The sequence below is a fragment of the Diospyros lotus genome, chromosome 3, assembly GCF_014633365.1.
Source record: "Diospyros lotus cultivar Yz01 chromosome 3, ASM1463336v1, whole genome shotgun sequence".
Classification (NCBI taxonomy): Eukaryota; Viridiplantae; Streptophyta; class Magnoliopsida; order Ericales; family Ebenaceae; genus Diospyros; species Diospyros lotus.
Genome location: NC_068340.1, coordinates 32,604,999 through 32,625,025, shown reverse-complemented (window position 1 = coordinate 32,625,025; position 20,027 = coordinate 32,604,999). Strand labels below are relative to the sequence as shown.

The 20,027-nt window shown below is 40.1% G+C and overlaps 4 protein-coding genes across 5 annotated transcripts; all 4 read right to left on the bottom strand.

The window, feature by feature from the left end:
- Positions 1 to 53: 53 nt before the first annotated feature.
- Positions 54 to 4,578, bottom strand: LOC127798435 (F-box/kelch-repeat protein SKIP30). Of its 2 annotated transcripts, none has more exons than XM_052331997.1 (3): positions 4,305 to 4,578; positions 4,045 to 4,137; positions 54 to 1,564 (listed from the first exon to the last, which is right to left on the bottom strand). In XM_052331997.1, exon 3 carries the CDS (start codon positions 1,507 to 1,509, stop codon positions 472 to 474), a length of 1,038 nt encoding a protein of 345 aa, XP_052187957.1. In that variant the 5' UTR covers positions 1,510 to 1,564; positions 4,045 to 4,137; positions 4,305 to 4,578; the 3' UTR covers positions 54 to 471. The 2 variants fall into 2 exon arrangements, with proteins under 2 accessions (XP_052187957.1, XP_052187956.1); XM_052331996.1 differs by having other exon boundaries at positions 4,045 to 4,209; positions 4,305 to 4,576.
- A 2,446-nt stretch (positions 4,579 to 7,024) lies between these two features.
- Positions 7,025 to 7,930, bottom strand: LOC127798439 (non-specific lipid transfer protein GPI-anchored 5-like). Its single transcript, XM_052332002.1, has 3 exons — positions 7,578 to 7,930; positions 7,370 to 7,417; positions 7,025 to 7,173 (listed from the first exon to the last, which is right to left on the bottom strand). Exons 1-3 carry the CDS (start codon positions 7,900 to 7,902, stop codon positions 7,043 to 7,045), a joined length of 504 nt encoding a protein of 167 aa, XP_052187962.1. The 5' UTR covers positions 7,903 to 7,930; the 3' UTR covers positions 7,025 to 7,042.
- Positions 7,931 to 9,133: 1,203 nt separating this feature from the next.
- Positions 9,134 to 10,102, bottom strand: LOC127798437 (non-specific lipid transfer protein GPI-anchored 5-like). The gene is made up of 3 exons (XM_052332000.1): positions 9,784 to 10,102; positions 9,561 to 9,698; positions 9,134 to 9,474 (listed from the first exon to the last, which is right to left on the bottom strand). Exons 1-3 carry the CDS (start codon positions 10,100 to 10,102, stop codon positions 9,332 to 9,334), a joined length of 600 nt encoding a protein of 199 aa, XP_052187960.1. The 3' UTR covers positions 9,134 to 9,331.
- Positions 10,103 to 12,921: 2,819 nt separating this feature from the next.
- LOC127798432 (type IV inositol polyphosphate 5-phosphatase 7-like) lies at positions 12,922 to 19,162 on the bottom strand. The gene is made up of 12 exons (XM_052331991.1): positions 18,473 to 19,162; positions 18,287 to 18,374; positions 17,913 to 17,981; positions 17,682 to 17,769; positions 17,483 to 17,587; positions 16,801 to 17,389; positions 16,528 to 16,721; positions 16,292 to 16,400; positions 16,035 to 16,183; positions 15,588 to 15,940; positions 15,395 to 15,460; positions 12,922 to 15,234 (listed from the first exon to the last, which is right to left on the bottom strand). Exons 1-10 carry the CDS (start codon positions 18,500 to 18,502, stop codon positions 15,739 to 15,741), a joined length of 1,623 nt encoding a protein of 540 aa, XP_052187951.1. The 5' UTR covers positions 18,503 to 19,162; the 3' UTR covers positions 12,922 to 15,234; positions 15,395 to 15,460; positions 15,588 to 15,738.
- Positions 19,163 to 20,027: the final 865 nt, after the last annotated feature.

The window sequence follows — 20,027 nt, the reverse complement described above, 5'->3', positions numbered from 1 at the left end:
TATGACACTTGCACACATGAAAAATGGATAAAAGAAAGAATGCGGAACCAAAGTATAGAAATGATATTTCCCATTTATCATCAAAACAAATAAATCATATTAAATAAAAGAAAGGAAGGAATCATTTTTTTTTTTTTGGGGGGGGGGGGGTTTCCTTTATGCTAATAACTTAAATATTCCTAGTGAGCAGTGAGCACTCATTTTTGGGCTGTTCCCAAAATATTCAGCCTTTTTCACCCTATAATAAAAGAGTCCCCTAAAACTCCACGACCAAGAAAGAAGCAGCAGAACATAATGACTTTTGAGGCCAGATGTTAAAGGTTTACAAACAATAAGAAGGTTTTTTTTGCCATCTGCTGAAAAGCTCATCTCCTCTCCTTCCCCCCACGGGGGGAGCCAAAACCCTTCAAGATCAGACCACAATTCTCACAACAGAGAAACAAAATCCACCACCAAAGATCAAAACCATACCTAAATTCTCAGCTGTGTACAACCCAGAATGGTCCCCTGGCACCGAGTCATTTGAGATACCTTGCGCCAGATGGGTCTCTCGCTTCCAATTGTCAGCACGTTGACATCTGTCAGCCTCTTGATGTCCCAGTTCCATCGCTCGGGCCCTATGAGCCCTCCAATCACATATATCTCATCTCCCAAACCGATCATTGCAAATCCAATTCTCCTCCTGAACTCCGAAGCGGAAACCAACAACTTCCTTGAATCTATTTCCTGCCTGAAAATGACGCCATGGCTCATCACATAGAGTGCTCCCCGGACAACTGCCATTGGACCCTGGAGCCAACCATAATCCTTCACCGTCCAACCTAGCTTCACCCCATCCAACACCTGCACGGTTGACAACCCCTTGTGCAATACGTGCACTTTGCCGCCAATAACAACTCCTGAACATGCTGTATTGTGAGTGTGGTTGAGATCAGGTATTGAAACCCAGACATCCTTATCCGGATCATAAATTTCTGCTTTGGAGATTGATTTCCGGCAGCTAGTGAAACCACCAGCGGCAACAATCTTTCCATCCAAAACACAACATGCAAACATGGCTCTAGCCACAAGCATGGATGCTTGTGGGGACCACTGCCGAGATACAGGGTCAAATGCCCACACCTCATTGCTTGCAAAACTCCCATCATGGTCACCGGTCAATGGATCGACAGCATCACTGCCACCACCAAGCACGAACAGCTTTCCAGCAGTGGAGACAGCACCAAAGTGGGCAAGGTGCCTGATTTTTGACGGGAGAACTGGGAGAGTAATCCAAAGGTCTCGAAGAGGATCATAAAGCTGCCACAGATTCTCAGGATCAAATGCGCACACACATAAAAAGTCCTCTGTTGAACTGACCTCTTGTCGAGCTTTGAATAACTCGGGGCTGTGAATGGCAGCTTGCCAGGAACGTGAAACAAGCTCCAGTTGGGGATGAAGGTATAGGGGAACCCGTGCAAGGCACCTGAGGGCAACTGCATCAGGGAGACCTTCAATAAGCCCGGACATAATGGTTACTGGTGAACTTGATCACAGTTTCCCCATTCAGTAGTAACAGCAATATCTGACATGTCAAAAGGGGGATGAATATCCGTCAGCATAAGCAAAAGTTATGTATGAGAGAACAGTACTACAGAACTGCAAATGGAAATCTGAAGACATGTTGCATGGCTCAGCTAGACCAATAAATATTTCAATATAACATCAGGTCTTTTATTTTTGTTTTTGCCTTCCTTTTGCCTCTTTTCCATAAGCTTTATGCTAAAGGATTGATAAGACCTAGAAATGTTAAAGAATAAGAAGATAAATCAAATAATTGGCAAGAGGATCATGGACTTTACATGAGAGGATAATCTGATAATTTGTTCGTTGTACAGGCTTCCTATCAATTGCCATCAATATTATGGGATCAGACCATTGTTGTTATTAATCAATTAGGACAAGTAGCAAGGATAAAATTTCCCCTGGGGCATAGATGTCACGAGCGCACCTCAGGCACATGAGGCGTGTGCTTGGGCTATAAGGTGCATGCCTCACCCTAAAGAGCAAGGGGCACACCATTTGTGCCTAGGTTATAATTTTTTGTTTTTATTTTTTGATGGACTTGTTAAAATCTAACTAGTAATAACTAGGAAAAAAATTAAAAGAAATTTAAGAAAACAATTAAAACACCTTATTAGCTATCTAATAAATGCATGCCTTACATCCAAAAGGCTTGTACCTACACCTTGTGCCCTAGTGCGCCTTTGACAACTATGCCTTGGGACCTACTGAAGGCTCCGTGGTGCAGCCTTCTAGATCAACGTTACAGCTTACATTCATCTCACTAATCCAACCCACTACCAGGGAGATGTAGATAAATATATAATAATAATTGATAATGGTCAAATTAATATTAAAAAACAATCAAGATGAGTCAATCTGATCAGGAATAAAATAAGATGAGATAAGTTCTCATCCTAAAATAAATAAAATTATCTCTATGTAAGATAATTTCGGAATTAGGAGATAGTTTATCCTATTTTCTAGGAGATAGATATCCTAAATCTTCTCCTACTTTATAGTAGAAAAAGTAGAACACAACCTGTATGTATTTTTTCATGTGTGTTATTTATGGAATTTATTCAAGCTTCTGATTATTTTTTAGACTTGTTTCATGGTATCAGAGCAAGGTTCTGATTACTCGTAGCATTGGAATCAAGACTGTGCACGAGAATATGGCCGAAGCTCACCAAAACCCTACCCTAACCGAAGCATCAGCCACAAGCTCTCCAAACATTCTTAGTCCTCCATCTGCTACAACAAATCTTTCCCACCAATCCAATTGATCACCATCCTTTGCAGATTACTCACCACAAATTGAATGGGAGTAATTTCAGAGAATGGTTTCAATCCATGATGTTGGTAATCAAAGGAAAGGGCAAATCTGGTTATCTAACCGGTTCTATTCCTCCTCCACCAACCACAGCAGCCACTTATGGTGTTAGGAGAAAGAAACTATAATGGCCTGGCTGATAAATTTGATGGAGCCTAAAATAGGTAGGACTTACCTATTCTACAAGACTGCAAAAGGAAATATGAGATTCAGTCCAAGAGATGTACTCCTACTTGGAAAATTCATCCTAATGCTTTGAGATTAGGTCAACTATCAAAACAACCAAACAAGGTACACTAAATGTCACTGATTACTTTAATCTTTTGGTCAAACTATGGCATGAAATGAATCTATTCTACATTGTTGATTGGGAATGCAAAGAAGACAGTGCTAAATACAACAAGATGATTGAAAAAAGATTGTGTTTGATTTTTGACATGGACTTAACCTTGATTTGGATGAAGTTAGAGGAAGGATCTTGGGTACAACGCCTCTACCATCACTCAAGTTTTTTTGGAAGTAAGGAGGGAAGAAAGCCAATGTAAGGCTATGCTCAATCAACAAAGTGAGCCTTCCTTAACTCATCAGAATTCGGCTCTTACTATTTTTAAACAAGGCGAGAACCTACCAATGAGTCTGGGAAGGGACAAACAATGGTGTGACCACTGCAAAAGACCTTACCATAGCAAGGAGACATGCTGGAAGATCCATGGAAAACCAGCTAACTGGAAGCCATGGAACAAGAGGGAGATTACACGATCTGCTTACATAGCAGATGTACCAATAGAAACCGGGAAGAACACCAATCTCAACCTGACAGATTATTTGTTTATCAAGCTTAATTAGTGACATACAGTTGGATTAATTGTCCATGGTTATCCATGATCATAATTTTTCAGCCAACCCCCCCCCCCCCCCCCCCCCCCACACACACACACAATTTTTATACAAAATATTATATGCATAATGTGAGGCAGTTGTTTTCTGTAATAATATTTTTTTAGTACAAAAATTGCCACAAAGCAACCCTAAACATCTAAATTTTCTGTAATAATAAGTTGGACTCGTGAAAGTTTGATGTAATTATAAATTTCTAGTACAAAAATTGCCCATTAGACTTAGATAAATGATAAACAGAAAACCAGATAGGGTTGGGCCGGAAAGCTTACCGTGGACGAAGATGGCGACGAGGGTGAACGGCGGTCTGCAAGTCGGAATCGGAGGTCGACTTCGGCGGAGATGGCGAACACGAAGATCGCTCGCTGAAACAGCGACCAAGATCGGTACCGGTGGACGAAGACTCCAGATCGATGGTCGAAGACCAAGATCGCTCGCTGAAACACAGAGAAAAACCAAGATCGGTGGACGAAGACCAAGATCGCTCGCCGGATCTACAGAAATAAGAACAGATCGTGGACGGAAACCTTACCGTGGAAGAAGATGAAGATGCGCCGGTGGTCTGAAACTCGAAATCGGAGATGGTCTTCTGCGGAGATGGCGACGAAAACGAAGTCAGAGCTCGTCTTCTGTGGAGATGGCGACGAAGCCCGAGTCGGGGCTCGACTTCGGCGGTGGATGGCGACGAAGAGGAAGGGGACGAAGCCGGCTCGAATGGGAGAGGAAAACCCTAGAGCAATCGAGGTGGACAGGAAGCGAATGTTCTGTTCTGTGCGCGCGGTGAGTGAATTCCCAAACAAGCCCCCGACCCCCCAAGGAAAACCAATTCCTGCTAAAGCGAGAGAATAGCCTCACGTGACCGAAAATGATAACTAAATTTATTTGGAAAACTTAGTTAATCAAACATTACAAGAATGTAGGTGAAAAATAGTCCCTTTTTTTTTTATAAAAAAATAAATGTAATTAAACGCACCTAAGACTGTAAATCAAAAAAAGCTCATAAAGCCCATCAATTTGGATAAGCTCATGAAGCCCAAATTAAGAGGCCAGGGGTGAAAATATATATTATTTTAAGATGGAGAAGTCAAGTAAGAACGAATCATACTAGTAGAATATGTATGTGAAAAACGCTTAAATACCACACAATTTGAGTTTGATGTGTGTCTTTTATTTGTTGGTCGTCCAACTTCCATTAATTGGTTTTTACAACCATATCCATCCGGGCCCGTGTTAAGCATGAAGATTATTGCGATTCCTTTGATGGGCTTTGAATTTCCTTCCTCTCCACGCACAAAATCCTCTGGATTATTCATCAATGAAGGTTCTTCACGTGGTTGGAGGTTGGCGTCCATTGTGGCTATCCACTTCTTTCTAAATGCATATATATTTCATAAAATATTTCCTGCTGCTTGTTTTTATATGTTCTCTTGAAGATTTGTTGTATCCCAATGAGTGTGTGCGCGTGTGCTTACACCATGATCCGAATTTCATTAGTTCTTGCAGCTAAAATGTTTTTTTCTTTTTTTGGAGTTTAATCATTGAAGAGTTGGATGTGTATTACAAATCTGTTGATACCTGCAATCTTTTTCTGTAGAATAACTGTGTTCAAGTTTGTATCTAGTTCTAGTGTGTCAAAAAATTTCTGGCAGAATGGTTGGCCATGGTTGATTTCTTTACCGGATAGATATCCTCCAAGCTTAAGTATTATGGATTCCATATGATTTCTCTTGGCCACAAGTTGAGAAACTTCATGTTTAGTTATTATTTAAATCTAAACGTCGAGAGAAAATTTAGGTATTAAACGTTAGAAGTCAATTGAATTTAAAATTGACCGATAATGAAACAAAAAAGAAAAGACGGGTATGTGAAAAAGCGTAATGTAAAATGAGCCCACTGTGAGGAATATTATTTTAGGTTATTTTACCAAATATGTGAGCTTTGGCATTTGGAATTTGGAACTTTTACAAACTCCTATATATATTATTTAATTTTACCATGTACCTGCCCTTGCCTTTTGGAATTTTATTTTTCATTCCATTTATTTTCTTGAGAGTATAGTGGTTCAGGGTAATTTACATTCAAGTTTAATGGCTTGTATGGATGATAGACACAAGGTTGATTGTTTCTCCAAGTTTGGATGTTCATATTCAATTGCTTTGTAGTGACTTTGAGGTTGCTAAAGCTCCATTTAAGTTGGTTTTGCACATTGTTACATATAAACAGTGTTCTGGACAAGAGTTTGAGCTTAAACAACTAGGATTGCAGATCCATTTTACTCTCTAAAGAGCCCAAACGATGTGATTGGAAAAATGCTCCTCTACTTTTGCAGATTAATAGCTCCTCGTCCCCTCCCGACGTCCCTTTTCCATGCTTGGAATTGTTATAATTATTTATCTTTTTACCAATGGAGCTTCTTTCTTTTGAGAAAGTTGATGTATTACTGGATTATTATATTACAAGAGTTACTTTTCAGCTTTCTTGACCTTGTATTGCTCAACTACATATAAAAGGGAAAAGGTGTTTGCTTTTACTACCACCACACTCTGTGTTCTACCGACTGTTGGGTTTTTGGGTATTTTCCTATGTGGAAAAGCCCAAAACTTATTTGGCCCATGAGTAAGAAGCCCAAGACCCTTAGGGTTTCTAATCCCTCAGTATAGAAGGAGAAGGTGTGTGTGTGGGCAGCCGTGTGTTTTGAAAGAGAGAAAAGAGGAGAGTTGGAGAAGAGATACATGGAGTGTGCAAGTTTGATCAATTATTCGATTGAAGCACCATTCGTGGTCCGATCTTACTGATTTTTTTTCAGCTTGTAGAAGACATCTGGTTCTTCGTCCTGTATGATCGGATTAACGTTTTGAGGTTTGAAGCTCCGATTATTAGTCTCCGAACAAAGGGTTTGCTGTCTTTGTTTTAGGCAGGGCGGGCCTAAAACAGCAGACCGGTCATTTTGTTTTAGGCAGAGCGGGCCTTTGTTTCCAACCTCATATGTCATCATTCTTTTTGGTATTTTCGTATCTCTTAATAGAAAATAGTAATCACTCTTGAAAATATAGTATCATGCACATTAAAACATGAGCTTGGAATATTTATTTCGAAACTGAACACCATCTAATCTTCCTCAAGAAAGTCTCTCCAGAGTTGAGTGGTATAAGCATCTCCCATCCAAACAAATAAAGTGAGAAAAAGGAGAGAGATAGATACACAGAAGTCTAATGCATATAACATAGGTAAATGGTGAGGGAAGAACCAACAGGCTCAATGAAAGATGACTCAGATCGCTGTGAATGTCGAAGCATATGATACGATGAAGATAAGGAAGACAAATATGGGAAGCAGCAGCTTGGTGGAGTCTCCATCCGATGAGTTGCTCGTGGTTGACGGTATAGTCTTAGATCCACTTCCTGCACTCATTGGACATCAACATCATACAGCAGTTCAAGAAGTAAAATCATTGAGGGTTGATGTCTTAGCCGAATCAAATTTCTTTTGGGCAGCACATACCCAATCTGCGCAGTGATATGTGCCAACGGAAATGTATTATATGATAATATGGTATAGAAAGTCGAAGTATAATAGCAAATAGAAACAATAATATACCCGAAGGGGACCTTGGTCTTCCAGTAGGAGATGCTGTAGGGGAAGTTGCTGCACAATAAGGGACAATGCAAAGTAAGCAGTGAAAGACAGTGAGGAAAATTGCTTCAAATGAGCTTATATCTCCAAATTGAGATGCAAATATTTTCCTAGATTCTTCTTTTTTCTTTGCATTTATTCCTTGAAGGAAAAAGTCAGAGGTTCTTCTCACCATTACACCGGCCAACAGGGGGAGTCTCGACATTGCAAGCTTTGGGGAGTTCCAAAGCCTGAGTCCGGTTTATGTTGATCCCAAGTGAGGAACTGTTGTTAATGACTACACAAAGGCACTGTGGCTGTGACCCAACAACAGTTTCAAGCTGTGTGCAGCATCCAGAAGATGGGGTTGAGGAGTTTCCCGTTACATAATCCAGGCATGGAGATAAGCTAATGAGGACAGTGGTGCAACTTGACTGAGAACTGGCTCCTTTCCAGAAAGCTGCTAGAAGAAGCAGGGTTAGTATTATCTTCATCTTTATGGATGTTGGATGCACCATCTATGTTCTTGTGATTTTGATTGATTTATTGTCAACCATGTACTTGTTTTCTTGCTTTTCAGTGGGAACAGAACAGTGTGGTTTATATCAGATGAAAATTTGGTGTAAAAAAATGGTAAATGGTCTAGTTGGTTACCAACTTTTCCTACTTCTCAACAGATGTCTTGGTGAATGACTAAATTCCTGTTACATGCTTTCATCTGGTTCGCTAAAAGCTTTGTGTTGGTTCCATGTTTTATTTCCACATTTTTATATGCATATAAATAGCTGAATATGTGTTCTTTTGTATGAGTATATAGCATATTAGCATCGTGCGGTCTCAAACACTGCAGGTGTCCTCTCTTGATTAGAATTGGAAATTCATTTGGTGGTTCCCTATTTTCCCAACACAAACATGAGAGTGTTTGTTCTGACACACCAAAAACTGTTCAAAGTGCTCTGAGATACATGGATTGGGTTTCAAAACCAAACTGGCTGACGATAGCTGATTTGGTCTGAGTGGCATGACCTAAAATTGAAGAATATTATGGGTTATGGATGGAATGGTTCTATGATCTCTCCTTGAGAAACTTTGAGATATATCTACTTTTCCTCCCTATGTCTTTCCACGGGGAACAAAGTGGGCTGGTTAATGAGTTGACTGACTCTGAAGATTCAGTCGGTATGATGATTGACAATCAGTGGGAACTTACATGGGGTAATGATATTCACAAAATTCTGTCTAGACAGTTAATATTAGAATAACAATGTTCAATCTTGTATCTCTTTCCTGTGCCATTGAGCCTAGCTTTGATTAAACCAGTCATCCAAAAGCAGTCAATATTAAGATCACCTTTATGTGCTCAGCTGAATTTATATAATCTGTCATAATTGTGAAACATTGTATAAATAAGGATCACCCGTTAAACACGGTTCTTAATCTGAATTAAACATTTTAAGACTAATAAATTGACTGGGCAGGATGCTTCCCTAACTGTATAGGGTAAATGTTCCACTTGTGATGGACGAATCTTTCCTTACTTTGAGTCTTTCTTTCAGGAATTTAATTTTGATACGAGGACAGTAAAATATTTTTACGTTAGTGCTTGTCAAATTTGTTTACAGTGATCTCAGAAACTAAGCTGAATTTTCCTCTGTAATTTGATTGCTTTTGCTTTTTGAATATTGTTCACTGATTGTTTTCGGTGTTTGGATATCTTCTTTGAGTAAACATTTTGTAGGGACAAGAAGATCAGTTCATGACTCATTCTCTAGTAAATAACTTGTAACAAATCATACAAGCACACAAAACACAACCTCTTTGACTAAAAATACAAAGACTGTGACAATTGTTGTTCTCGTAAAAGGAAGGGAAAGCACATCACTCAACTAGCATCACTGAGACCACTGGAACGAGGAACAAGACAAGACCCTTGCGACTGTGTAGAGCTTAGAACCTGGTCCCGGTAGAAACAAAAGACCCAACAAAGAGAAGGAACACCACAACATGAAGAGGCAATTTGATTGTGCTTCCACCAGAAGCACCATTGGCAGAGCCACCTTTTATGGAAGGAACTGTTTTCGAACCTGCTCCTGCATTAGTTTCTGTATTAGATTCAAACTTTCTTTGACTAAAATATGAGAAGAAAAATGAAACTAAATGAGCATCTTTTCTAGACCTGCATATGGAGTATCTGAATTTGATGGAGTCTCTGGCGTTCCAGGTGTTTGATTGGAGGAATCTGAAGGAGTAGATTCTGCTGAACCCACTGGAGCAGTTCGCGGTGTATCGGCCGAAGCTGTTGGTCCACTTGCAGCTACATTGTCGAATTGAATCCAGATTTCTCAAATAAAGTTGATATATATGCATAGACTAGAAAAGCAGGAAGTTAAGCATCTTACCATTGCATCGGCTAACTGGTGGAGTCTGCACATCGCAAGCTCCGGGAAGCGCTAGAGCTAGAGTTTGATTCACGGTGATGCCCAGTGAGCTGCTGCCACCATTCAGTAACGAGCAAAGGCACTGAGGCTGTGATTGAACAACACTGCTGAGCTGTGAGCAACAGGAAGAAGAAGGTGTCGATGAATTGCCAGTGACATAGTTGAGACACGGGGATAAGCTCATCAGCACCCTCGTGCAGCCTGACTGAGCTGCTGCACCGTTCCACATCAGGGCAACAATGACCAGAATGGTTCCCACTTCAGTCCCCTTCAGAGCCATTTCCAGATTTTCTGCTAGCTGAAATGTCACCTAGTGAGTATAAGAAATGGCCAAATGGGACTGTGTTTGGAACTGAAAGATGTATTTGCTTTTGTGGGTTGGAAACTGGAAGATTGGGGTATAAATATGGTGGTTCACGTAAAAGAGACATTTTGGCAGGTTTCTTCGGGTGGCCAAACCAGCTACTGATATAATGAATTAGCTCAAAGTAGAGTTTTGTTTGGTATCTATACTTGTTCATGATGTAACTGTTTGATCTGATTTGTGTAATTTTAATTAGGATTTGCAAGGGGAATAAGATGCCAATTTATGGGTTAGGTGTGGATCGATACACCGATTGGGAAAGGCCAAATCCAAACCTTTTTACTGGTCAAGCCGAACATAACTAACCTTGAAGTCAGACATGTTTCTAAATCAAGTTAATCGACAAAAGTTCCATTAAATTTTATAACACCAATATTGTGAGTTGGGAGGTGCCCATTCTAATATTATAATGGGGGAATCTAAATATTATAAGCTCAATTAACTAAACAAAGGCCATTGTTAAGTTCCAAGAAGTGGTAATCAATTTTATTTTTCACTTGTCGTTACTTTAAGATGATGATGCCACCCTCCATAATTCACTGTGCAAAGAAATTCAAATTCTTACACAGTCAATGCATTGAATGAAATTCTCAAATTAATGGCTCATGCGAATAGTAATTTTCTAAGATACATATTTTGGTAATGGACATCTGAACATACATAAAAACTTATCAGATCAAAGTATTATGAATTTCAAGTAAATAAGAATATCATGAAAGTCAACTTAAAAAAAAATATCTTACGAACCAAATTTAAAAAAAGAGTAACTGAACTAAATTTAAATATGTAACTATATATGACAGATGTAGTCAAGTCACATACATTCGAGTCTCCTCAAATGTAATGTAATAGAAATAGAAATGGTTGAAATTACGAACCAACTGGTGCTAATGGCTCGTTCTTGAACTTGAATCTTGATTTGAGAAGCAAAGAGAAGATATAAAAAGTAATCAAATATTCACTCCTACCCTTTTGGTTTCTATTTTTGGAACTTAATAATTGCAGATTTGAATTTTGTAATTTGAGGAGAAAGGCCATTTCCTCCATTCCGTAACGAACGAGCTCCGCTGGTGCTCAGTCTCTCTCTGATCCACATTTTCAGCGAAGCATTTCGTCGAGTCGAACACGAAAGTAAATGATCGAACGGCTCAATCGCCGGGACAAATCCACGGCTCACTGCCTATAAATTGCAAATCATCCATTTTCCTTTCCCGTCTCAACCGTCGCTGCAGAGAACAACACTGAAACTCATCGGCATCCACTGAGAACTACAAAAGCAGATCAGATCAAACAGAAGAAGTCAATATCAAAGCGACGCACGACAATGGCCCAGAAATTTGTTGCCGCGTTTCTCATTTGCATGGTCGTTTTAGCTGCCGTGCAGGTGCAGCAGACCCAAGCCGTTGCTGAAGTCTACAAGGCTTGCTACAAGAGCTGCGAGAAAGACTGCGAGTCCGGCGGCCAAGGCTACACCTTCTGCGAGATGAAGTGCGACACCGACTGCGCAGCAAAGGAGGTCGCCGGTAAGTTTTAATTCCTTTCTTCATCTAAAGCCACACAAGCACGTTAATTAATCATTATACATTCTGGTACTACGAGCATTCAAACACAAACACGCCATTCATGTTGCAGCGAAACTGGAGAAAATCAAGGATGCGGTGAAGAACTGAGGAGGAGATGATGAATTGAAGGAAGGATGAGCTAGTTTAAGCTACAGTGAGTACGTAACGTAGTAGGCCGAACCAGAACCAGAACCAGAAATAGAAGAAAGAATAAAGCCTCTGGAAGAATTTCTTTCTATTTCTTTTTCGCCGGCAATATTATTAATGCGGTGCTTGTTCCTTTCATCTCTTTTGTTTGCTTCATCAATTAATTAATTAATAGGCTGATTTCTTTTCTTTTCTTTTCTTTTTAATTTTTTAATAAAAGTGTGAACTTTGGCTGGATCCAACCAACCAACCATGAATAAATTTAATTGTTCAAAAATTCAGGACCTATGTTGAGCAATTGACTTTCTGTTTTATTTAATCTCACCCCGTGTACACTGTACTCTCATCGTACGCGCGCCACATAGCTTTCTCCAAGAGCAACACGTGTCGAATCAATGCTCTTACGTGCCCCTTCTCATCCCCCATCCTCTCCATATATGCCCGGTACGTAGCTTCTCTATCCCCTGGCAACCCGATTAAGCCACAGCACTCCACATGGCGCTGAGAACGAAGTTCCTGATACTTGTTCTGCTTTCGTGCTTCATCTTCTTCCTCGGCGCTGTAGCCTCAAGAGTTTGCGGACCCAGAGGCGGAGTTACAGAGGTGCAAGCACCAGTGCAGGGCCCTACGCCGAGCGGACGAGTGGCAAAAGCCGCCGGTGTGCGAGGAGAAGTGCCATAAGTACTACGAAGAGGAGCAGCGGAGAGAGCGCCAAGAGGAAGGGTGGAAGAAGGTCGCCGAGAGCCCCGAAAAAGCAATACAGAAAGTGCAAGGAACAGTGACATGAAGAGCTGGACGTGACAAGCATCAGCGCCTGTGCTAGCGGCGCTGCGAGGAGGTTTACAGAGAGAGAAAACAGAGAGATGAAAATGAACGACAGCAAAACCGAAGCCGGCAGCCATATGTGTTCCAAGACCAGGACTTTGCGACCTCAGTTGAGACCCAGCATGGCAAGACCTCGCGTTATGCAGAAATTCACTTAGGACCTTCTTTGAGCCATCGAGAACTTGTTGGAAGTATGGACTTTTAAACTTTATAGAGGTTAAGAGTTTATACTTGGATAAGTGAGAATATAAGTAACATAAACTCGAGCCATACAAGGAAATAAAAGTGTTTGGAGTGTTTCGTGTGAGTATTTATTAACTCGTAAAGTTTATGTATAGTGTGAGTTTATAAATACTTTGTCATCTAATTAGTTTTGGCATAGTGAAGTCATGTTTAAATTTTAATGATTTTATATTTCTTTTTATAAATTTTGAGTTACTTTTAAAAAAAAATATTTTTTTGCGGTGTATAAGGTGATATTTAAATAATCGCACATAATATGATTTAGAGAGAGAATGAATCATAAGTTAACTTGTACTGTAGAGCTTATTGTGAGTTACAGGACAAATAAAGGAACATGTTGAGTAGGTGAGAGTTCAAAGATCGACTTCACAAGAGAAAAGACGAGGTATTTCCTTTCCACACAACCCAAATGTTGATGCCAGGTGAAAATGGAAGGCGAAGTGCCAATTTGTGTTTCTATCTCTTTCAAGTATCATATGAATATGAAGAGACACAACATAGCTCTAAAGCAAACGCAAAGAAGAATGTTGAGCAAAATGCAGCTTTACGTGTCATTCACAACCTCTGCCTACACGATAAGATCGAGGCTACAGGTGCCTACCATCAAGAGATTGTCAATGCAAAATATGAGTTGGAAGAGAAGAGATGCAGTCTACACCTAAAAACTTAAGCACGAAAGTACGAAGACATGTCTCAAGAGCTAAATATGCTAAAAGAACAAATGAAAAATATCAATGTGATTAAGCAATAGCAATATCGACTTTCCAATACAGAGGAAAAGAATTCGTTTTGATTGTTGTTGAAAAAATAAGTTAGGTTTAAAGAGGGATGCTGAAAGTCTAAACTTAACTTCATAGAAGTTGAGGACTTGTGAAGTCGATCCTCAGGCAGCAATGTTTGTTGCAAAGGGTACTAAACAATTTTCTCTGAAAAATTAAGCAAACTTAGTTTACAAAGAAATTCACGTCGAGGCTGCTCCTTTGATTGCAGGAAGAGGAAGAATAAATTTGATTCTTCGAGATAAGAGGGAGAATTCCAATATTTGACGAGGAGATATGTTGAAGGTTCCAGCAGGCGCAACCGTTTATATCATCAATAGAGATGACAATTAAAAGCCTGTGGTAATTCGACTCATCAAAGCCCGTGCCTAATCCTGGCCATTTTCATACGAGAAATACTGTCAAAATAATATATATTGGTGACAAAATCCTTGGGATATGCAGGTACTTTTTGGAGCAGGAGGGGAAGAATCGTTTTCGAATGCTTACAGCCCTGAATTCCTTGACGCTGCTGCTTTCAATGTAAGTTTGATGATCAACTAGTCCTCCCTAACATTTGGGTTTCCATTTCTCTTCACTAGTATTTAACAAATGGCGGTCTCTTTTTGTTTCTCTTGTGGTTTCTGAAAACATTAGATAAGGATTGAGGGAGCAGTGGCAGGGGATACTTTGAGATGGCATGTCGCCACTTGTCCAACGAATCCTGCCGGAAACACGGCGGAGGCGGAGGCTCGCGCCGCCACCGGAAGGGCGCTGGCCCCACCTACCAGAAAGTGAGCTCTCGCCTGAGGCGTGTGTCTTCGTCGTCCCCGCCGGTCACCTAGTCATTGTCGTCGCTTCCAAACACCAAAAGCTGCAAGTCATCTGCTTTGAATTGAGATCAATGCCCGCAACAACCACAAGTATACTCTCGCATATGTCCATAGAAAGAAGAAATTAAAATCCATGATGAAACGGTTCGACTGCGTTTGGGCTGGCCGGTGAATTGCATGCAGGACGGGGGGACGTATTCAATAAGCTTGAGGAGGCTGCTCAAGCGTTTGCCTTCAGCGCACCGTCGAGAGAGGTGTTTGGGAATCAAGATGATGGGTTCTTCCTCGAGGGCCGGCCCACGCCAATAACACGAAGAGGTTTGCTAATTCTTAACTAAGAAAATGAGTGGTGGTTTGCGGCGGAAGCTGAAGGAGGGGTCGGCAGTGCAATTCATATACGATACGAGTACGAGTGGTGGTGGGTTTTGCTTTCTTGTCTGTGTGTGCAGAGGTTTACCTACGTGTAAATGTAAGCTTGAGCTCTAACCTAAATAAAGCAGAGCAGCTGCTGCTGCTGCTACTTTGGGTTTTATCAGTTTCATCTTTTATTGTTCTTGCACATTTCATCGTGGATTCATGGATAGAGAACAAGATACAGAAACAGCAGCAGTACATGCCTATGAAGAAAATGAATACCCTAGTTCTTAAACATTATTTGCTACCTCTGTTAGCTCGCCCCCCTGCAAAACCATTCAGAATATATAAATTACATAAAACCAACTAAGGATGCACCTATCAAAAATTCATGAAAGTGATACTACAAACTCATGAATCTCTATGATCTCTAGCTGAAGAAAGGAATTCAAGCTAAACAGAGAGAGAGAGGAAGAAATGACCAACCCATCATTGCATTGCAGCCAGTCCATCCGCATCTCAATCGCTGGGGAGATGGATTCTTCATACAGCCTGCAAATGCAGGACCAAAGAAGAGAAGGGTAAGAACTAATGCAAAAATCTTTTCAAGCTGAGAACTTTGATAGAGAAAAGACTTGATTTTCAGTGATAGTCCCATAATATGCGCTCAGGTACTTACTGCTCTTTCAACTCAGTAGTTGAATTCAATTAGTCTCACAGATTTCAACAGCCAAAGTCTACATAATGTTCGTGATAGTTGTCATGGCTGCAGATCCACCTTGTACAGCTTCAAAGAAACGCTGAGCAGACCACAACACATCCACAGTTTATCAATCCAAGTGTGGCAACAACTCTTCTACCTCAATCCTAGAACTGGAACAATTCAAACTTCTCTTATTTCGGCTGAAACTGATGGATTCTACTTCTGCCAAAAATGTGCTATAGACTGGTCTATGATCCGAGAATCTGGACTCTCCACGTGCATAAGATATTTGATGAAGTCCTATACCATACCATAATATTCGATCACACCTTCAAGTACAAAATTTGCCAGATTGGTTATTCATATTGGAAGTAAATAAACGATTCTAAAGATCCTCATTCCTTCAATTGAAAGACACAATACCATGAGGGTGTTCTTCGCTTCGCTTTTGGGTTGATGTCATCTCCCGCATATTTGTCTGAATTCTTCAAGTACTTGTATGTGGGAGGAAAATAGATCTTTCCTTCACTCCATCCCTCGAAGACATGTCCCTGCCTCTGCTCTATCCGGAGCTGCTGAGGAAAGAACTCTTAACGTTCATATCAAGCAGTTCAAAGTATCTCAGAAGAGATGGAACAATATAAGACTGCATTTTCCTAAAGACAGCTTCTAAGACATGCCTGGTCATTTTCTAACAAAGTCCTCCAGTTGCGCATATCAACAAGAGCCTTTGCACAATGGTAAGACAGTGCAATGCGGTAATTCAAATCCCCGAGCCAAATAATCCGGCTACATCATCAAACGGTATCTTAGAATTCTGAACAATATACGCTAAAAAGTAAATTTCTTCTAAGCTAAAGTGTAATTTTCTTCTAATCATAGGATGACTTAGAAAGATTGCTAATGAGGGCCTTACTCGTGTTCGAGGATTGTTCGGGGGGAATTCTCGCCCTCCATGCTCTGAGCTCTTGGAAACCTAGTCTTCCTCAGAATTTCCGCTACATCAGAGTTTCTTCGCAGCTCGTCGCCATCCTTCTGCCCGGAGGTTAAGTGACTGCAAACAAAGCAGAAGCTTGTTTGGTGCAAAGACATGCTGATTGAAATAGAACCCTGCAACACCCAAGTGAAATGCTTAATCATTTAATTGAATCCAATCCTTCAGGAAATTTCTTGTAAAGCAAAAATCTACCTTATTGCCAAGATAACCCATCAACCCTGTTCCCACACAAGAAATTTTCATGTTGTGAACAACGTGCCTTAGATCAGTCTTCACCCATACTGTGAGGAATATCCCAACCATTTGCTTACTGGCAACCAAACAGTACCTTGATTGCCCCAGATATCCATCTCCTTCCTCCATGAAAATAGAACAGTTTTGGGAAACTGGCAAATAGTGTGTGGTATCCGGTGAAAAATCTCCAGGCTCATTCTCATCATCGGATGAAAAATCTCCACTGACATTTGGGTCATAATCACTGGGTTTGTGACTAATGAAAACACCATCACAAACGCTGAATCTACGTTCAAGTCGGGGTTGTGGCATCAACGTGTTGTTTTCCATCATTCGCATGCTGTGACTCACGGACTGAAACGAGCTATCGTGGAAGATAGACGAGGCATTTCGTCTTGTTGACCCTTCAAAGTCTGCATTTAGCCCCACAATAGAGTCCGGAACAATGTCTAGAATCTTTTGGATGAGTGTTACCCATTTCCCTGCCGGGCCATTGTCTTCTGTACCCAAGACATTACCAGCATTTAAAGGCACAATTTCTTGGAACCTGGTTGGCAGTGGAACAGTTGAATATGAAACCAATGCTTAGTCAAAGCCGAACTAAGCAGCAATAATTTTTTATGTTTGAGTAATCACTCACCCAAGAACATAGATGTCTGCAGCAGGAGAGGAATGGAGCCAATCTTTGAGATTCAAATAACTCGGAGGAGACTTTCCGGCCACATTCCATGTAGCTACAAAGATGCTGTGTTTCACATGGAAAGAAGCCATGAAAACCAACTATTTGGCAGAACCAGATAAAACAACACAATAGAACCAATAAGAACATCGCGGCAAACCTATAATTATGCACATTGGTTACTTGGGAAGCATCTAGGCCGATCTTTCTTTCCCGGAAACGAACAGAATTCCTCCTATTTGGTCTCTCTGTTCATTCAAGAGAGTGAATTAGGCAAGTGAGAAATCAATAAAATTTCTCTGTTTTCTTTTTGCAACAAAAATTTAGTAAAATTTTGTGAGGTTAGGATATTCTGTGGTCCAGATCAATACTGATCTACTAAATACTTAACCTATTCTGCTTTCACTGATAGTGCATGCCTCCTTCTCTGATACATTCTTCCTCCAGTCTTCATCGCCAGCTGAAAAAGGAGAAAACAAAAAGTTAAAGCTGTCTGCATCAATTGCACGTATTCAAACACAAGCCAACAAGAATATTCTGCTTGAATTTCAGAAAGGAGAAAACAAAAACAGCATTTAAGCTAGAAATGTAAGGGCGGGAAATAAAATCCAAACGTTTTGACAGCATTCAAACATTGATCCATGCAGGATATGCTACAGTATGTTAGTGAAGAAATTAAAATCACATTGTAGTTTGAGAATTTTCAATTTTGGAACCCAAAATTAGGTTTAGAACATATTGCCACGGAGACAATAAATGGTGAACCTTGGTGAATGGCATCGTCCGGATCGGAGTCTCGGGCTTTGTTCTTGACACTGAACCATTTCTTGACCAGCGTCTTGGACCATGAAAGCTTCATCAACATCAAAGATTCAGCAATCTCATCAACGATAATGTAGACAAGCTAATCAATGAGGGCCAACCTCAGTTTTAATTATTTGTCAAACCAACCTTGCTTTTATTGGAGTTCCCATCTCTCATCGTTCCAGGACTTCAGAGAGCTGTCACAAATTCACAGAGGAGGACGTGGAAACCTCAATTATTGACTTTGTTTCCTCAGAATGCCATTAAATGGTTGAAAGCAATTCAAGCCTATGGACGGAATAATTGAGTTTGAAAGAAGAAAATCCCAGTTTGTGGGTTTCTTGACACGCAAAAACCGGGTCAAGTAGAAAGACCCCGGTTAGGTTTTTCCTTTGTTTTTGTTCTCAGAAAAAACTAGAAAGAAAGAGAGAAGTTTCTCAGGAGAACTCTCACTCTCTCAGCAAGGTTGGTCTATATATACATAATCCAAGCATTACCCACCTTTCCATTTGGTTTTCTGCGAGAGAAAAAGGCAGATGTTGGAAAGATACATACACCCATTGTTGCATTTTCTTTTTCAGTTCATAATGTTGTGGGGGTTGTGGGCATGCTCGCAGCTAGGCAGGAATGTTTTTAGGAAATTTTTGTGCAGGCAAAGAATGTTCCTCCAACATAAGGTTGGGATTCGAGGAACATCCATGGCTTTCTAGGACTTCAATTCATGGAGATTCTGGGATGAGCAAGAGGGTTGCTTCTTCCAATGTAGGTTTTTGGGGGTTTTAGATAGATTTTGCTGAATATTTGAGGGTTCGACCGAGTGGATCTCTCCTCAAAACACTAAACCCATTGGAACAATATGTTTGCCTGTTGGGCAAAATTGTGGTTCTTTTGGCCAAATCTAGAGTAATGTCTATGGGAGCCAAGCCAATGGTCCCCAGTTTTTGTCTTGGTAACGTTTTACAAATATAATATTTCTTTTCTAGCAAATTAGAACCAAAATAATAAGATAATCTACTTAGTATTTAGATACTAAAAAAGTATATGGATTGCTGATAATTATAAAAGTGTCACTACAATGGCATTTTAGTATGATTTCTACATATTTTTCGAAGGCAAAAAAATTAAATATATGAGCAGTGTTTTTCTTCTGTGTTGCCAATGCAACATTTGAATTCATTTACTAAACAAGTTGGATTTGTGCATGGTGTTTAATTGTTAATTATGGATACTGTCCATGGGAGGGTGAAGAAAGATCTTGCTTGGGTAATTGGAGGGTTAATCCACGGCATGGTCCAGGCAATCTCATGGGTTTTTGGGCTGTAATCCAGCCTTGAACAAAGTATTTCTTGGATTAACTCAAAAAAATTCATTTGACTAATCTAAATACATGCTGCGTCTCGGTCTCGGAGACTCTTGTCTGTTTCCCCCTCCTTACTTACGGTTCACTTTTCACCTTTTTAAGGATCTTTGGATCATGACTGTTTTTAATTTATTTATTAGTCAAAGGATTTAAGTACTAGAGCTGTGAAGCAAGAACAGGAACTCCCAAAAAACAAGAAGCCCTCACCATGGTTTGAATTTAATTTTTTTAATTTAATTTAAATTTGATTCTTTCAAATGTTGATAATTAATTTTTCTTTTAATTTATCAGTAGTACTTCAATTTTCTAATAACTATTATTGCGCGATCTCTGTCACTCGTA

What these genes read in the sequence shown, in the direction of transcription:
- LOC127798432 (XM_052331991.1), bottom strand. Translation starts at nt 18,502, where the DNA reads ATGAGAGATGGGAACTCCAATAAAAGCAAG. An exon ending in TGGGTTATCTTGGCAATAAG is followed by an intron (nt 16,722 to 16,800) that starts GTAGATTTTTGC and finishes TGGGTGTTGCAG; the next exon opens with GGTTCTATTTCAATCAGCAT. An exon ending in AAGCGAAGAACACCCTCATG is followed by an intron (nt 15,941 to 16,034) that starts GTATTGTGTCTT and finishes TTGTACTTGAAG; the next exon opens with GTGTGATCGAATATTATGGT.
- LOC127798437 (XM_052332000.1), bottom strand. Translation starts at nt 10,102, where the DNA reads ATGGCTCTGAAGGGGACTGAAGTGGGAACCATTCTGGTCATTGTTGCC. An exon ending in ACCAGTTAGCCGATGCAATG is followed by an intron (nt 9,699 to 9,783) that starts GTAAGATGCTTA and finishes TCGACAATGTAG; the next exon opens with CTGCAAGTGGACCAACAGCT. An exon ending in TTCAGATACTCCATATGCAG is followed by an intron (nt 9,475 to 9,560) that starts GTCTAGAAAAGA and finishes AAACTAATGCAG; the next exon opens with GAGCAGGTTCGAAAACAGTT.
- LOC127798439 (XM_052332002.1), bottom strand. Translation starts at nt 7,902, where the DNA reads ATGGTGCATCCAACATCCATAAAGATGAAGATAATACTAACCCTGCTT. An exon ending in CCCTGTTGGCCGGTGTAATG is followed by an intron (nt 7,418 to 7,577) that starts GTGAGAAGAACC and finishes CTTATTGTGCAG; the next exon opens with CAACTTCCCCTACAGCATCT. An exon ending in AAGACCAAGGTCCCCTTCGG is followed by an intron (nt 7,174 to 7,369) that starts GTATATTATTGT and finishes CAATGAGTGCAG; the next exon opens with GAAGTGGATCTAAGACTATA.
- LOC127798435 (XM_052331997.1), bottom strand. Translation starts at nt 1,509, where the DNA reads ATGTCCGGGCTTATTGAAGGTCTCCCTGATGCAGTTGCCCTCAGGTGC.